This window comes from Lissotriton helveticus, chromosome 10 (genome assembly GCF_964261635.1).
Source record: "Lissotriton helveticus chromosome 10, aLisHel1.1, whole genome shotgun sequence".
NCBI classification, from domain to species: Eukaryota; Metazoa; Chordata; class Amphibia; order Caudata; family Salamandridae; genus Lissotriton; species Lissotriton helveticus.
Genome location: NC_136071.1, coordinates 923,439,786 through 923,458,827, shown reverse-complemented (window position 1 = coordinate 923,458,827; position 19,042 = coordinate 923,439,786). Strand labels below are relative to the sequence as shown.

Here is a 19,042-nt window from a genome sequence, read left to right as displayed (position 1 = left end):
GTTTTTCAGAAAATTAAGGTACAGGTTGAGGTGTGTCAGAACCCTTGTGCCCTGGGTTGTGAAATTATAGGGGCCTTTGAGTCGATTTGTGGTCAGGTGGCGCAGGATCTCTTGGCTAAACCAAAGAAAGGAGTACCGAATAAGAAGCGCTGGTTTGACACTGCGTGTTCCAACGCACACAGGTCTCTGATGGTAGCCCTGAAAAAAGTACCAAGGGTAAAGGACGAGACTGTTAGGTTAAGGAAAATCTACAAGTTAGCCATTAAAACTAGAAAAGACAGTATCAAACGGGAAGCCTGGGAAAATCTTCTATCCATGGCTGTCCTGAAGGACAGTCGGAAATTCTGGGAAATTATTAAACAACCACTCTTTTCCGACTAAATTAACGAGGCCATGGACTGTGTCATCCCAGATGACAAGTGGTTGACCCACTTTAAAAATGTGTATGGGGAAAATGATCAGGTAACCCAAGATGTCTCGCGGGTCACCCTAGACGCCACTCCAATACATTTTTATAGCACAGAAGTGGAGAAAGCTATTCGGGCCACAACTAAGCATAAGGCCCCGGGCCCCGATGGGTTGCCAGCTGACTTTTTCCTACATTCCCCGAAGCTGTGGGCAGAGGTATTGGCCAATGTCTTTACTGCCGTTAATAGTAACTCTACACCATCCTCCTGGGATATTTCAACCATAGTCCCCATTTTTAAAAAGGGCCAGCGGGACGATCCCGGGTGTTATAGGCCCATATCCCTCTTGGACTCGTCGGTGAAGATCTTAGGTAGAGTCCTTTTGTCCAGGTTGAGGGAAAATGTCGAGAACTGTGGAGGATTGTCCGAGATCCAGTACGGGTTTAGAGAAAGGAAAGGTACAATCGAACAATGCTCTAACCTGCACCTGCTCATATCTAAGTACACGGTGGCCAAGGAGGGGTCCCTATTTCTAGCATTTATAGACCTCTCCTCGGCCTTCGATTTGGTGAACAGGGCAAAGTTATGGACGATCTTGCTGAGGATGGGGATCGACGAGGAATTGGTAAGATTCATGGCTTCCCTACATCAGGAGCTTTTTGCCGCCGTACGGGTCACAAATGAGGGTAGGTGCACGTCCCTTTTCAAATCCTTGAAGGGGGTAAGGCAGGGCTGCATTTTGGCCCCATTGTTGTTTACCATTTATATTAACGGTTTGGGTGCACACTTGGAGGAGAAGGAAGTCGACGTTCCGCGTGCAGGAGCTGTTAAGATTCCAGCGCTCCTGTACGCGGACGACGCCGTGCTAATTGCGCGCACGGGTGTCGGCCTTCAACGCCTCTTAAACGCCTTCGGCACATTTATGGAACAGCTTGACTTAAAAATAAACACTAGCAAGTCGCATACCATGGTGGTGGAAAGCAGTAAGAGGAGATCTAAATCCTTCACGTGTAGAGGGGATACGGTTTCCAGAGTCTCCACGTTTCCCTACTTGGGGGTCCTTTTTTATCAGAGAGGAACCTGGGGTCCGCAAGTGAGGGCGAAGAGGTTGGCGGTCATTAGATCTTCGTCTGCCCTCATGGGTTTTGCGGGTAGGTTGGGTGCTAGGCCTATGGAAGCGATGTTAAAAATCTATAAGAGCAAATCGGTCGCTGTGGCATTATATGGTTCACCACTCTGGGGCTACGCAAACGTGGAACCAATCCAGAGAGCGGAGAATAGATTTATACGGACTCTCCTCTCTCTGCCGCAGTCAACCCCAACCTACTCTATCCACATGGAGGTGGGCTTAGATTTTCTAACTGACGGGCTGAACATGGCTCCCCTGATCTTTTGGATAAAGACGTGGCTTAATGAAGACCTCCCACTGAATCACAAGATCATGTCCGACGTCTTGTCCCTAGACCATTTTAAAAAGATTCCTTGGCTGGCCTATCTGTTGAAGGCATTCTCAGATTTGGGGCGACCAGAGCTTTTTACTTCCCCCCAAGATATCAAGGTCCAAGATATTGACCTTGTTAAAAAGCACTTTATGGGGAGAGCAAGAGCATTCCGTGAGGAAAGGGAGTTAGTGAAACCATCAGTAAGGGGTCATTATTTACTTGTCAACTCATTTTCTTTAGCACCTTATCTTGGTTTTGTTACAATCCCATTCCATAGGTTTCTTTTAACTAAGTTTAGGTTCAATTTGTTACATTTTTATTTAGGCACTTTTAAAACATGGGAAAAAACGGAACTAGCTCCACCCTGCAGCTGTGATCATTTTTCATTCCAAGACACTATGCATTTTGTTATGTTTTGTGGGTTTTATTCAGAGCCAAGGAAAAAATATCTGGTACCAGTTCTGAAGGAGGCGGGCTTCACACAAGTGAGACCGGCCTTGCTCTTTTTACAATCATTGATTAACCCACGTATTACTTTTTGTATAGCAAACTTCTTGGTAGCTGCAGCTAGGATGAAAAAACATACCCATTAGATCCATTGTCACTCCTTTTTAACTTTTGCAGGCCTAGTTTTGTTTTAATGCAATTGATTGATTTTATGGTCATATCTTAATATCGTATGAAATGTTCGTAAACTTTTTGTATGAATTGTTTTTAATCTCTTTGTATGACTTTTAATTAAGTCGAATAAAGATAATTTGACTGATTGACTATGCTTTTTTAAATCTTATAATTATATATTTCCTGAAAGGACCTCGCAATGGGACCGAGGTCTGGGGAGCTATACTTGACCATTTGAACATGGAATGAAATGACCCTTAATATCTTATTAGCTTTATCCGTTTTAGCTGGCTATGATGGTTGTTTTTATCTATGTATGTATTTATTGCTGTTAGTTCGAAATATGAAATGCAATATAATATATATGTAATCTATGTGAAAAAACTTTTTTGATATATGGTATTTGATGTCAAACTTCTTGCTCCATTCTAATCTAACAGGTCTATATTTTCTTTTCTGTATTTAAGTAGATCATGGCAAAATAACAAAAATAAAATAAAAAGAACCAGATCAATGGCTTACTTTATAATTGGGTGCTAAAAGAAAACCCTATGATTTATGGTGCAGTGGAGGAGGTCCAGTAATCAGCAAATTCCTCACCCACATCATCAACTCCCCCATTAAGTCTGCAACTTTCCCAGAGGAGTGGAAGCATGCTGCAGTCAGAGAACTCCTAAAAAAACATCAGCTGATCCTAACAAACTAAGCAACTTCCGACCTATCTTCCTATTACTGTATGCAGCAAAAGTAATAGAGAAAGAAATCAATCAGCAACTCGCCAATCACCCCATTCCCCACAATCCTCTCGAGCACGCCTAATCTGAAATCCACACCAATCATAATACAGAGACAGCACTTATCCTCCCCACAGTTGAGATCCATTCCCTTCTAGACTGGGCAATAACTGCTGCCCTCATACAGCTGGACCTCCCAGCAGCAATCAACACAGTGTGAATCTCCAGCTTCATCAAAAAATTACATGATACAGGCATCCAAGGCCAAGCTGTTGAATGGATATGCTCCTGCCTCACAAACAGAACACAGCAAGTCATACTCCCTCCAAAACATTTAAACTCAAAGACCTGATATAGAAGTCCCTCAAAGGATCATCCCTCAGCTCCACCTTGTTCAACATTTACTGGACACCACTTGCGGACATAAATCAGATCCCACAGCATTTCCATCATCTCATATGCCAATGACACGGTTTCCATGTCAGACAAATCCTCCATGACCAGATGCAACTTTACAGAATGCATAATTCATGTAGAAGAAGGGATAAGACCAACTGCCTGAAACTCAATGCTGCTAAGACAGAAGTGCTGACCTTTGGGAACAAAACTCCTCCTGGTACTCCACCTGGAGGCCATGAGAGCTCAGTCCTACTCCATCACCAACCAACCATGCATACAACCTGAGGATCAGCGCCAAGAGACCTCCCCGGTGAACGTGTGCTTTAGAAATGGCCCATAACATCATACTAGACGGCATATACCCCCCGCATCTCAAGTAGCCGAACAGTTTTACTAGCCTTCTCAAACCTTACACCCACAACAGGGAACAACCACCCTCTACACCTAATGGTGTCTTCCTTGCTTCCGGAATTCCATAAGAAGCTGAAGACCTGGCTCTTTAACTAGGACATGCAGACAACCTATCATTCTCCAGCACCTTGATGCACGTCGGGTGACAAGCCGTGCTTTACAAAATCGCTATAACAGAACATAAGTAATAAAATCACTACTGGAGAAATCCTCCAACAAAGCTCTTGATGCTATAGGAATACAACCAAGCAATATACTCCATACATCACAGTTTATAGGGACTACTGAGGAAAGAGAAACACATGCACACATTAGTTTAGACAGTCTACCATAATTTAATTTCTAACTCTTTCTTCACCCTCCTCATCACTGATTAAAACATCGACAAAGCAGGTAAAGAACCTCTGGAGCTAGATGTCATGGCAATGCATTTCTGAGGGGAAAACAAATGTAAGTTTTAAGCAGTTTTCTACCCTTCTTTACACTGCATTCACAGCAATGGTTAGGGAGGGGGGGAGTTATCTCCCATAATTGGATGCTGCTATAGAAAATTATCCACTTCCTTAGGTCATTTACTTGGCCTTAGACACCTGCATAAACACAGAAGACGGCCACAAACTGGTGATCTAGTCTACAAATGGGCAGCATTTACAAGTTCAACAAGAATAGAAGAGGCATTTGAAGGACGTACAGCTGAAGTCTCTTGCTTCTGATAACAATGGAAGGCAGTGCCACAGCTTGTTCCCTTATGCCAAATTGGACTTGATCTACTTTCAGGCTGTGACAATAACCTCTGCTTCTCCCAGAGTTTAATCAGGGTGCTGTGATTGATCGCCTCAAATGCCACTGATATAGCCAGTAAAATCAGTGCTCGAACCGCACTATCAGCAACCAGGGTACGTAACTCATTGAACAAGGACATCAGTACTACTTCAATACTTGACCTGGCCTGTAGACTGCTTGAAAAGAATCAAAGGGTTGCTTTAGTTTTGCAACAAAACCTACTAAGTTCAACCACACAGTTGATGGCTAAGTAGTCCACCCTGACATGCAAATAAATAGGCTACAGATTATGGCACACCGGCATCTTGCGGGGTTGCAGACACTGTTCAGATAAAGGTTAGGTTATTCTCTATGCAGCTGCAGCTCATTTTTCTCTGCTTTCACTAGAACCTTGTTTCACAACCACATAAGCTTTTACTCTGTTGGTAATATTCAAAATTATACTTACTTGTGATCTTGTTGTGACTCAGAACCAGTTGTGTTATGTTAGATAAAGTGACTGTCAAAGGAAGAGAAAGAAAATAAGACAATTATGTACATTTTAATGCACAGTCTGGCAATAGTGACTCATCTGTATACAACTAATCAAAACACAAGCCAACAAAAGAGATTAATCTGAAAACGTGAACATGCTGACTACATATAAATAATACACCATTTCTCGCCCACACATTCCAAGGTCTGCTACTGCTCACAAATCAAATAGGATAACTAACAGCCCACACAGCTGAAAAAAAGACAGCTCAATTTAACTTGAAGGTGTGGAGTATTTCAGATTACAACTCTGCAGTTGGCTGAAAGCCTTTTGGCTTTGTTAATGATTGTTTAGTTATGCTGTTTGTAAAAAGTTTTTTGTTGTGGAAACTGCCAAACCTTTGCCAATATAAGACAACTGCTTAAATGGAAAAACATGTTTGGGTCAAAAAACATATTTTGTCATAATAGTGCTTGGCATTGAAAGGAACTACTTTATGTGTAGCTGTGCTCCTTGCGAAAAAGCAGAAAAATGTCACTCACAGTGAAGCTAGCCAATTGTTGGAGTGGGCTCACCGACCAGACCAACTCATGCCGTAGTGGGTGGAGGAAAAATGTTATTGACACAACAGACCAATGGGTGAAAAGCACTAACTGAAAGCCACTGTGTTTGTGTACATAACCACACACACCTATATATTTATACAAATACACACACATGCATATATACACACACACCTACATATATACTCCCAAAACACCGAGTCACTCCAGCAGCGGGTGCTGTTTCCGCTGTGGTGTCCCACGATAACAATGTCTGCTCCAAATTCCTCAATTAATACCCAGCCGGGTTAGAAGAATACAGCACTCACGGGGTTCCAAATCTCAGCAAGAGTTTATTTACCAAAACAAACGCGTTTCGGGAAAAGTTCCCTTCGTCACTGTCTAATCACGAACACATTGCGCGGCACCATTATATTGATTCATTCAGGGGTGGTGGAAACAAACATAGGACTGCTCTAAACATTCGCGCTTGAGCGCCATCTTTAAGTATGCATTTTGTTGTTTCAAACGTACAGTGTCATTACAGTGTGAGAGCATTCAGCGTAATGAGTCTAATTGGACATATTCTATTAACCTGGGTTTTTTGGCGGCCGAACTGGCTGCAATTGCTGATACACGGCAAGATAATAATCAAAATATGGTTAGTGTTTTATCGTATATGCATAAATTATGTGTGTAAAGCGATGTCGCTAGGTTTTATCGACATCGTTTCTCAGGAGATCTATTTCCATGTGACTCACACACAAGTACCTGTATATGCCCCAAAATTATTATAAATTGTATTGTTGCCGATACACGGCATGATTATGGTGGGGTGAGACACATGACACAACAATGAACAACATTTATTTGGTCGTTTGAAACAACAAAATGCATACTTAAAGATGGCGCTCAAACGCGAATGTTTAGAGCAGTCCTAGGTTTGTTTCCACCACCCCTGAATGAATCAATATAATGGTGCCGCGCAAAGTGTTTGTGATACCCTTTGGGTGGCAGCCGCGCTTAACAAGTAAATAAATAAATAAATAATAAATAAATAAATTAGACACTGACGAAGGGAACTTTTCCCGAAACGCGTTTGTTTTGGTAAATAAACTCTTGCTGAGAACTGGAACCCCGTGAGTGCTGTATTCTTCTAACCCGGCTGGGTATTAATTGAGGAATTTGGAGCAGATATATATATATATATATATTCACTGAAAAAACCATAGGTTATAGACCATATATAGTTAGGAATTAGCATTTACAAAACCTTGAAAATTCACTGAAAAAACCATAGGTTATAGACCATATATAGTTAGGAATTAGCATTTAAAAAACCTTATTTTACTCACACAAAACCATTGAAATTCCATATATAGTTAGTTGCACTAACTATATATTGCGCACCCGCAATCCACTGCTGATGATGTCACATATTACATCATTCATGACATGGTCAGTGACATCACTGATGACATCACTGATGACATCTCAAATGACATCACTGATGACATCTCACTTGACATCAATGATCACATCACTGATGATATCATTCATGTGACAATACAATGCATCTCCTCACATTTTAATATAACCTCTGTTTCACCCAGTGTTAAAAACAGAGTATAATTTTTGAAACCATTGACACACCAATACTAGTTACTACATACGTACTCACTGATTCCTACGTCTACACACACATTCACTCATTCACCCATACAATCATTCATACATACAATCACTCATGTTTACAACACAATCATATGCACTCATAAACCTATACAGACACTCACACTCTGCCACTCATCCATGGAGTTACTCACACACCTAGTCAGTCCTGTAAAGAATCAATCACACTTCCATTTTCTACTCTATACAGTTAAACATAGAGCACCTTACGTTTTCAACCATATACTAACACATACTTACTCTCTTATACAATCATTGATACAAGTACACATTGATCTGTACAGAGTCACACACCTCCCATCCAGCCACACACACACTCAGTCTCCCATGCAAATACTTGGGCAATCAATCAATAACCCATATAGTTACTCATATAGCTACTGATCAACACATGCAGCAGTTTACAGAACAACAGACATAATGATGCACAAATTAAGACAGTTTAGTCACTAACCCATGCACTCAGTGAGACACATTTAATCACTCACTCATACATTCAGTCATGCACCTACTAAATCCTTCGTCCAGACACTTATACATCCACTCATTCTTCAATATGTAAGACATATTTTAACTTTACAGAAACATAGTCACTGGATGTTGTCATCAGTGATGTCATCAGTGATGTCATTTGAGATGTCATCAGTGATGTCATCAGTGATGTCACTGACCATGTCATGAATGATGTAATATGTGACATCATCAGCAGTGGATTGCGGGTGCGCAATATATAGTTAGTGCAACTAACTATATATGGAATTTCAATGGTTTTGTGTGAGTAAAATAAGGTTTTTTAAATGCTAATTCCTAACTATATATGGTCTATAACCTATGGTTTTTTCAGTGAATTTTCAAGGTTTTGTAAATGCTAATTCCTAACTATATATGGTCTATAACCTATGGTTTTTTCAGTGAATTTCAATGGTTTTTTAATAGCAAATATCATAAGCTGTCGAATGTCAAGTACGTGGTAAGAATTTTTTTTTTCGTGTTTATGCACACTGATCTGCTTTGATTGCTGCCCCCCACCCCTCATTTCTATTAGGAGTACTCTCTCTTTGCAGATAGTGAAGGGTAGTTAACGCAGCCCTTTCCCCCTTTGTAATCCGTCGTGCCTGCTTCTCTCTCCATTTGATTGATTGTTCTCTTTGGTTCATTCTCTATTTACAAACAAGCACAGAGTCGCAATACTCTGTTTAGTCTTTGCAGATAGCGAAAAATCGTGTAAAAAAACAAAAGGAATCGAGCAAAATCAGTAGGCCACTAATGGGATCTCTTTTGACCTCGCTAAAATAGAAACATTAGGAACAACCTGTTGAAAATAGCAATGCGTATGTATATAAGCGGCGTTCATTTGTGTTCACAGTACCCCTTGTTGATTGTTTCAATCGAGCATTGAATTGTTCGAAGTTAATTCTCTTAACGATCTTCTCTACCTGCAAACGAGGAAGAATAGGAATATTCTATCTCCCTTTGCAGATAGTGAAGGGTAGGTAACGCAAGCCTTTAACACGTCGTACCTATTTCATTCCTCATTGATTGATTGATTGTCCGAACATTGACTGTTTGGGAATTAGTTCTTTTTGGAGGTATTCCCTGTTTGCAAATAAACGTAGGAAAATCTTTGCAAGTAGTGAAAGGGTACGTAATGCGGACCGTTCTCCCCCGTTGTAATCTGTCATGCCTATCTACTCCCCACTGATTGATGCACCTTTTTCACCCGGACCATTTACTAGAGATACGTCATCTGGCCCGACCAGAGAGCACCCCTAGTGAAAAGGACATATGCAATAATAACGAAGTGATCACTGTATCCTGTTAACAGAAACTTTACCATGAAACAACCTGGAAAGAAAAAAATAGGAAAACGAAAATCAGTAGGCCACTGATGAACATGAACTTTTATTAAACAACGAACAAAGAAACGATAACATAACGTAATGATAAAACCTATTAATGTCCTAGAAACAAGAAAACGTTAAAATATGCCAGTGGTGAGAGACCAGAAAAACAGTAAGAGAAACCAAATCACCCCTCGCTGTCCCACCGCCTGCCACGCCAAAAAAATCGATAGACTAGGGAAAATGCAAGTCAGTAGAACATCCACCCCCACTCTGGAAACTTCCAAGGTGGGGCAGGGTTCCGGCTACGCCCAGCCGGCAGCAGCCCATATAAGGCAGGTCCTGCTGCCACGCCTCGGCCAGGAGATCCTAACGTAGGGTGTAGCCGGAGGAGAGGCCGAGACCAGCGGGACCCGGCCAGGGGATTGCCTTTACAACGCTGAACAGTTGCAGGGGGGGGGAATGTCTCCTCGACCCTCCCCTCTCTCTCCCAGTCCGGCCGCGGTGGCCCTTGAGAGTTGCAGGTAGTCCCGCCACATGCTCTTCCGGTCCGACCACCAACGGTCGGGGGGCCGAGGCCGACGGGATCCGGCTGCAGCCGATAAACCAAGAAACCCGTTCATGGGGCCAGAGCCAGGGGCGTCCGGCCGACATCCACCGGAAGCCCGGCCCGAAGACGGACGGGACACTTCTTTCTTTTATAATGGCTGCGACAACACTGGAGGGGGATGTCTTGCACATGCCTCCGACCCCCCCCTCGTCCTCATCGCCTGGTCCGGCCATAACAAATCTCAAGCGAGACGCCGTGGGGTGCACTGGGAGGGAGAGACGGTGCGAACAGGCCTCTCCCGCCTCCCCAGGTGGAGGCTTCCCAGCTGCACCCTCAGCGCTCCAGGCGGTGGCATCCTAACAACTACAGTGCTGCACAGTTTCGGAACGACCTAGATAACGGTTCTTCCACTGTGGCCATGCTGCAACGTCTCGCCCGGCAGGGTGGAGCCCGTCCGCTCATGTGACCCCGCGATCGCCGGTAGCTGCCGAACTCTCAAAATGGCGGTCGACCTGGCAAGAGCGGGCCCAACATAAAGAAATGGCCCGGTCACTGGTTGACTCCACCACCGTAGTCCTCCACGACCTTGAAGATTCTAGAGGAGCCGCGGGAGTCTCCGACCCCCGATGGGGAATGACTGCCATGATCGCCCGTGGAGTGACGAAACTGTATCCGCGGGACGTCGGCGCTCCCATGCTGGCGCCAGCCTCACTTTGAATTACTACAATCCTGCAGACCTTACTTCCGGTGAAAGCACAGTGTGACCCGGTAGGAAAAATTATTGCACCCCCTCCCCTTTTTGACTGATAGTTCAAACCACCGATCCTTTCCTTTGCCCTTTTAACGGAACTTTGGACTGCCTCCCCCTCTTTTACATTTTCTAGAGAAAACAAAACATTAACCACTACATTAGCATAGCAGTTGACACCAGAACTGTTTTCAAATTGAAAACCAACAACATCTTCAACAGAATCCTTTTTGTTTCTGCTGTGACCCTGCTACAGCACAGGCATTGTCCCCAGCAGTAATTCTGCAATGCCGGTAAGAATAGCTGTGGTGCCTACTGGACTCACTCACCCCCGCGGCGCCCCACGCCGTTTTTTGCTGGGCGGCAACTTACTAGACATCACTTTCGTGCCATCTAGATTTCAGCGCGTTCTGCTGCCTTGGAACTATTCGCACAACAGACCGCTACTGACAAGAATATTTCATTATTGGTGCTGTCAATTTCAATAAATCTATTGGATAATTAAAAAGAAATTGCCACGGTCTCTTCGTTGTTTAAATGTTTTTACTGTTTTTGTTTTGTTGTATATATTTATATGTTATTAAAGTTTTATATTCCTACTACTTTGTTGGAGTGCTATATATTTTTAATGTGACACATAATTGTAAAAACTTTGATGTACAAAGAGTCATTCCTGGAATCTTCCGCTTCAGGCTCGGTCCCCTCCCCAATCACAATACAGGATGGTTTTCAGATAGTAGGAACGCGTGTGCTGTGACGGATCACATCGGGTGTGGGCCTTGATCTACTATAACTCCTTTGAAGAGGGGTGATTCTTTACAGCTGGGGCCATAAACTACATCTGCAGGGCTAGCTGATAGCCTAGGACCGGCCTGGACATTCGGACACAGAGGAAGAGGAGTGTCAGAGGGTGCGGTAGTGAATAGGGCGAAAGGGAGGTGTCGGGCGGGCACAGAGTGTGATTCTCAGGGAAGAGCAGCGCAGATGGGGGAAGGTTTATTGCCCATGCATAAGACAGAGAGCGGTGGTGACCAGTGCCTGGGGGAGATGCTTACGAGGGTGAGGAGCCATGCTACGAATCGACAGCGTGCAGAGAGTGGGTCTGGTCAAGACATCTAAAATGGCTGCCGTGCACGACAAAAGTGTGGCATTTCAAAAAAGGCAAGATGGCGCAGACAATGTTTTTCAACACTTCCTCATTTCCTTCGAATCGAACGTTAACAGACGTTGGGGCATATTACCAAAGTTAAGCGATATTTATCGCTAACGATGCTTACCAACCAATTTTTTACCACTAAGCATCGTCAGAAATTATCGAAGATAAACCTTACTATTATCAAGGTTTATCGCAAATGCGATAATAAACGGCCGCAATGCATGAATATCGCTAAAAAGTCAGCGATATTCATGCATTACCGAGCTAATACTCTTAGCCATGTTATCCACCTCCCATTGGATAACATGGCTAAGAACTGCTCAGGGCAGGTGTTACTTTTTGGAGATATTCGCGCTTAGCGCGAATATCTCCAAAAGTTGGTAATAGGAGATAGATATCTTGCATGTTGTAATGCAAGTTATTGTGGTATATGGAACTCATACCATAATCTCTCAGGAAAGCAGAAACTGATCCTTTTGGGACCGCCTAAAAAGGCCTAGGGGGTGAGGAGTACTCTACTTTGCCCCCTTTTCACGTTCCGAACTATTTTATTTTACTCTCTTCTGTAATTACACAAAATACCAGCGATAAGATGCATCGGAGACACACAGTGAGAGAAAGGAGGCCGGAGATGAAGAAGACATGTCAAATACACATTGGAGATAATATAGTGGCAGAAGGGAAGTAAATATGAGTAAACTTACCATGTAACATAAAAATGTTGCACTCTATACTATAAGTCTCATTTTATACTACAATCACTTCGCTACAACCTCATAAATTAAAAATAAAAATAAATAATGTCTCAAACAATTTTTGATTTCTAAATATAAATTTATTCTTCAGAATTTTCTAAATTTGAAACAACTAGTAACATGTCCTCATCAGTAATTTCCTCTTCAATCATCTCATCTGGAATCTCCTCATTAAAAGTCTGCAATGATGATTCTTGTAACTCTATGGTCTCCAAACACTCGATAAATTCGCCATCAAGAGATTGATCAAAAAAATCATTCAAGTCATCTCCTCCTTCTGACAATATTTCATTATTGGTGCTGTCCATTTCAATCAATGTAGTGGAATCATTCAAGTCATCTCCTCGTGACAATATTTCATTATTGGTGCTCTCAATTTCAATCAATGTAGTGGAATCATTCAAGTCATCTCCTCCTTGTGACAATATTTCATTATTGGTGCTGTCCATTTCAATCAATCTAATGGAATCATACAAGCCATCTCCTCCTTGTGACAATATTTCATTATTGGTGCTCTCAATTTCAATCAATGTAGTGGAATCATTCAAGTCATCTCCTTGTGACAATATTTCATTCTTGGTGCTGTCCATTTCAATCAATCTAATGGAATCATACAAGTCATGTCCTCCTTGTGACAATATTTCATTATTGGTGCTCTCAATTTCAATCAATGTAGTGGACAATTCAAAAGAAATTGCCACGGTCTCTTCATTGTGAGCCATTTTATTTTGAAATTGCTTGCTGTAAATTGCAGAAAAAAATAATCACTTTCATTTATCGTTTTTAGTAATACATAATATAAAACTAACTTCATCAAGTATTTAGTATAACAGAAGGACTGCAAATAAATAACAGAAAACATTTTTCAAATTATCTTCAAGTGTACAACATAGTTCCCCTTACAAATTAACAACTCACCTTTTTAAAAGTAGCAGAAGTGTTAGTACTGTGTAAATCAAACACCAGAAATTCACCACCAAAAATTCCTCACAAATGTACCTCAGACAGTAGTATCACAAAATGGCTGTGGTTTCCTCTCATTTGACATATATACATAACCAATTAACTTTCATCACACACAAATACAAAACCAAAGTAACATTTTAATTGGTTCTAAATTTCAACACTTTCAAATGTGTTTTCCCCATGCAATTTTCCATAGGACATTTACATACGTCTACAGCCTGAATGGCTGAACGGAATTACACCAAACTTGGCAAAATGGTACATCAAACCTAAGAGGTCAGGAATGATCTACTATGCCCCCTTATGGTCATTTCCCCCTTCGCTTTGGCCTCCTCTTGTCTCTCAATCCTACCGAGGGACAAGATGGCGGCCGCTACGGACTGTTTGGAATGTTGACAGACGCCGGAGAACCAATCAGCTTCGCAAAGCTCCGTAACGCGAAAAGTACGCGAAGCGGAGCGCTGTTACAGATATATATCTTTTTTTCAACGTTAATTTCTCAAAATCCACTGGAGCACATATATTGAGACCTAGCAAAGGCACATCGGGCTACCAGTCCCTAATATTTTGCCAAGTTTCGTGCAAATCCATTCAGCCGTTCGATTATTATTATTTTGTTTTTTTTTTGCCCCGCGGGGCCCTTTTAAAACCTCCACATCAAACCTAGGGGGTCAGCGAGGATCTACTATGCCCCCTTATAGTTATTTCCCCCTTTGTTTTGACCTCCTCTTGTCTCTCGATCCTACCGAGAGACAAGATGGCGGCCGCTACGGACTGTTTGGAATGTTGACAGACGCCGGAGAACCAATCAGCTTCGCTTCACAAAGCTCCGTTGCGCGAAAAGTCCGCGAACCAGAGCGCTAACCGGTCCGCTGTTACAGATATATATCTTTTTTTAAACGTTAATTTCTCAAAATCCACTGGAGCACATATATTGAGACCTACAAAAGGCACATCGGGCTACCAGTCCCTACAATTTTGCCAAGTTTCGTGCAAATCCATTCAGCCGTTCGGGCTAAAAGTGAGGCCAACCGCCCTATGGAAAACTCAATGTTAAAAACACGTTTTGGGACCCCCCTTTTTTCTCGGCCCCCACTGGACGAACCCCCCCCAAATTTTCAAGGGCTGCTCAGAAACAAAATGTGCCATTTTCCTGAAAATTTCAGCCGATTCCGTCCACAAACGCCAAAGTTATTAGACATAGAATTTTCCAAAAACCCATAGAGAAAAAATCCTAACTATATATACCTACTGGCGACCGCCAGTAGGTAATATATATATATATATATATATACATATACATTCACTGACAAAACCATAGGTTTCGCACATGTTATAGTTAGGAATTAGCATTTAAAAAACCTTGCAAATTCATTGAAAAAACCATAGGTTTCGTACACGTTATAGTTAGGAATTAGCATTTAAAAAAGCTTAGAAATTCATTGAAAAAACCAAAGGTTTCACACGTTATAGTTAGCTAAACATTTCTCTCATACAAAGCCTTTGAAATTCCTCTGTTATAGTTAGCTCAGCTAACTATAACTTGCGCGCCCGCAATGCACTGCTGATGACGTCACATATTACATCACTCATGACATGGTCAGTGACATCACTCATGACATCACTGATGACATCTCAAATGACATCCCTGATGACATTCAATTTTTTCAATGAATTTGCAAGGTTTTTTAAATGCTAATTCCTTTAACGTGTGAAACCTATGGTTTTTTTCAGTGAATTTCAAAGGTTTTGTAAATGATCATTTATAATGTATTAATTATTATGGCTTTCTTTTTATACTAATTTCTTATATTTTTAATATAAATATTTATATTTATTTTTTTAGATTACATTTCATATTCTTATTATAAAATAATAACAAAACTAAATTGCAAAGGAATTTTTGGATTAATAATTGCTTGACGTCGATTGCAAGTATAACGCAGCTCCACCAATGCTCTTGAGGCTCACAATGCTGTATCAATCCTTACACCTCCTTCAAGCATGTGCAAGGCTTTGACACAGCATAAGCTCAAAAGTGACTGAATGAAATGTTATAAATTTCACTCAGTCACTTTTAGGAGGCGTTGCTGCACCCCCTTCTGCACAAGAAAGCCTCTTGTGGCGCAGCGCTTTACAATGTAATACACCCTCCAGATGCGTCACATTGTTAGTAGCACACACCATGGCACATCTTTTGCACCACCGCTGTGTCACAAAAGTGCCGCAACAGCCGAGTAAAAGAGGCACAAGGGGATTGTAAATCCGCCCCTAACACATACAAATACACCAAGGCAGTTTCAGCAGCAGCACAAATTAAAGCATAGACTTGTAACATATTTATGTACATATGTTACATTCAAGTGCTTCGGACATACTACAGTATACTATAGATAAATACCTTATAGATTTATGCTGTAGCACTTCCTTATAGTTCTGCATTTCACATTCTTCATACACTAGTAAGATATTCATTCATTCATTTATCAACTACACATTCATTCTGACAAGCTTTTACACACTAACATAGAAATATAGTTCTTTCTTTGACCAGTGAAGTTAGTTCTATAAAGAACTGTTTTTATTCTTGTATTTTTTTGTGTTTTCTCAACCAATTCCAAGTGGAACAAAAGAATGAGAAAAAAAAACTAATGTCGAGGACAGCAATGATGCTGCATCCTGCGTTTCATCAGGTCTATAGACTGTTCCCCATAACACAAAAGTTTATCGCAATAAATGCATACTATTTTAACTTTAGCAAAGTCAGAATCAATTTGTGGGTGTGGACTGCTTGCTGAAAATGCTGCTGCCGCAGTTGATGTGCTTGGTGCAGTAGCAGGTGGATTCTCGTGCAACCTCCGTCTTGCAGCTCGAGCAAAGTTCTTGGGGTGCAAGTTCTTCACGTGTTGCACCATACTTGCTGTGCCAAAGGAGTATTTTTTAGATGGATCAGCCCTTGAAAGAGCTGTTTGGCAAATTTTACAGGTTACTTTTGGAGCATTATCCTTTTTTTGTCCTTCTGGAGAAGTAAAAAACTTCCAAATTAGAGCTCCTTTCCTCTTCTTTGGACGTTCTTCAGGAATGAAATCTCCCTCTGAAGAACTGCTGGAAGATGACTCCATTGCTCTTATTATTGTGATCTTCCTTCTATTTGAGAAGATTCTCAGAAGAAATGCTTCTTCTTAGAAACTCAAAGTCGAATAATTATAATGGGATGGAACTTTCAGCAGTCGCAATAGCAAAAGTTATGAAACAATCAAATCTCTATTTTTAAAGTCGCATGCCTTTGCGTACGCTTATGATGCGCTTACGCAGCCATTTCGATACCAGAACGCATGATGTTCTACCGCGATTTGTGTAATTGTTTTTAAAAGTAATATATGATTATTACAAGTATTTAAAAAAATCATAGTTATCCCAAATGTCTGCCCGTAGTATGTACATTAAATACATAAATAAATGTTTTAAACCAAGTAGAAACATTGCCCCCTTTCGCGTACAGAACGCCGTACATAAAGCTTTAATGCGGCGCATAACGTCAAAGCATATTCGTACCTTATGCGTGGGTACACACGGGGTATGATAAGCAGTACAAACTATGGTGCGATCACCCTCTCAGTGACAAATCAGAGCTCAGGGCCACTAAGGAGAATGTTTAGAAGTGTTCACTCATTGCAGATCCGATTCTGGGCCTGCCTCTGCGTACATTAAAACGCCGCCCCCATCTCTCTCTGTTGTTAATTGTTAGTGCACACACTCATACTTGCACATGAGCGGTGCACGCCCGCCCACACTACCCACATGCCACCACCTAGCATGCTTGCTATCACTAAGCCTGGAAACCAATACATTACCCAATGGGATGTCCCCCAGGGCTGTCATTCTTGCAGACCGCGAAAACACTCCCAATGACGGCCCTGGGCTTGGTTTGGTCAGCCCCCACGGTTCCCATATAATGCAGGCACTGACGTGAGCACGCTCTCTTTTGCCTGCCTGTGCTGCGGTGACAGACAGACTGTCGAAAACACCCCAGACTCAGCGAAACCGCAGCCTTTGAAGACACGACAAAAGACAACAGAAGCAAAGGTAAGAGAAGACGTCACAACATCAGCCTCCACTGTAAATTCTATATGCATAATGCTATTTTTTTCTCCTTCATATGGCTTTCCTACCCCTCAATGGTTTTAAATTGTGCTTACATAATTGAAATATTTCTTTATAAGTCACAAGGTCCTATTCACCTCTAATTTTAAAAATTGTGCGTGCATAAATTTCTGTGTCGTATTTCTGTACTACGCCACGTGCTTAGGCCTCTATTATTATTAATTGTGCGTCCATGATAGTATTTTTTTTTCTGCGTCACAAGGCCGTCCCAGGCCTGTATTAAGTTATTGATCTTCCTTTGTTTGCTGAAGCTGCAACAGTCTAACTACGGAATATTAAGAACGCACATTAAAATTCACTTTTGATAGTAGTTACGCAACTCAGTTTACGATGACTAATCAAAATGTCCTTTTGTTTCCTTCAGCAAACATCTTTCAGAAGCAACCACGGCCTATCGAGCAACAGCAATGGAATTGTCTCCAACGTATTAAGATACTTTGACGTATAGAAGCAGAGGTCAAGTCGAGTGGTGAACTCCGGTGGCCGCACTGTTTATACAAGGTAAGCACAGCAGCCTAGATCTACAAAGCCTTCATAGCAATGCATTAGAAATAAGTCGGCATAACGGGCGTCAGTAACGCAGTAGGCACTTCCATATAGACACCACTTGAATGCGGCACTATAACAAGTGAAATGTACCAGGTACACTGCACTAGTAAAACTGTAGTGTAACCTTTATTTGTGAAAGCAGAGAGAGGGCCATATTATCAAGCCTTGGCAACACAATTATCGCCACTTTATCAACAGCAAAGTGCCGCTAAACTGGTGAAAATGAGTTTGATAATATGCTCCATGGCATTCCAATCGAAGCACATGTTAGATGTGAAGGACATTTAACATGAGCTTCGATTGGAATTCCATAGAGCATATTATCAAACCCATTATCGCCACTTTAGCGACACTTTCCTGCCGATCAAGTGGCGATAATTTTGTCGCCCAGGCTTGATATTATGGCCCAGACTGCGTAGTGTACAGCAGCTTCTCTGTAAAATCTATAATTACCTCCGAGCAGTGACAACAGATAGGTTACAACAGTCTGACAAACAGATCCACAACCTTATTACGCCACTTTGAGTCACTTTTAACATGGGTAAAGTGATGCAAGGAGCTAGTAAATCTACATCTAACTTTTCAAGAAAAAATCTTAACTCCAGACTCTGCGACACAGTTTTAATGTTGTTTTCTCTCTCTTTCTCTCTCTCTCTCACTCTCTGTGACAACATTTATCTTTCTCTCTTAAACTTATAGAAACTGCTGTCTGCTTGGACCTGTAGAAGAATTGTTCAAAAGAAGTTGTGAACTCTACTTTCTTATGTGTTTGGCCGCAAGGTTTATACAACGGTAAGCACAGAGGCC

At 41.7% G+C, this 19,042-nt stretch overlaps 1 protein-coding gene across 1 annotated transcript in view; it reads right to left on the bottom strand.

Moving 5' to 3' along the window:
* The window catches only part of RSU1 (Ras suppressor protein 1), a 646,217-nt gene that overhangs the window by 579,832 nt on the left and 47,343 nt on the right, over positions 1 to 19,042 (bottom strand). Inside the window, exon 3 of the mRNA XM_078663579.1 lies at positions 5,246 to 5,296. Coding sequence (XP_078519705.1) covers positions 5,246 to 5,296 — 51 coding nt within the window. The remainder of the gene's footprint in view (positions 1 to 5,245; positions 5,297 to 19,042) is intronic.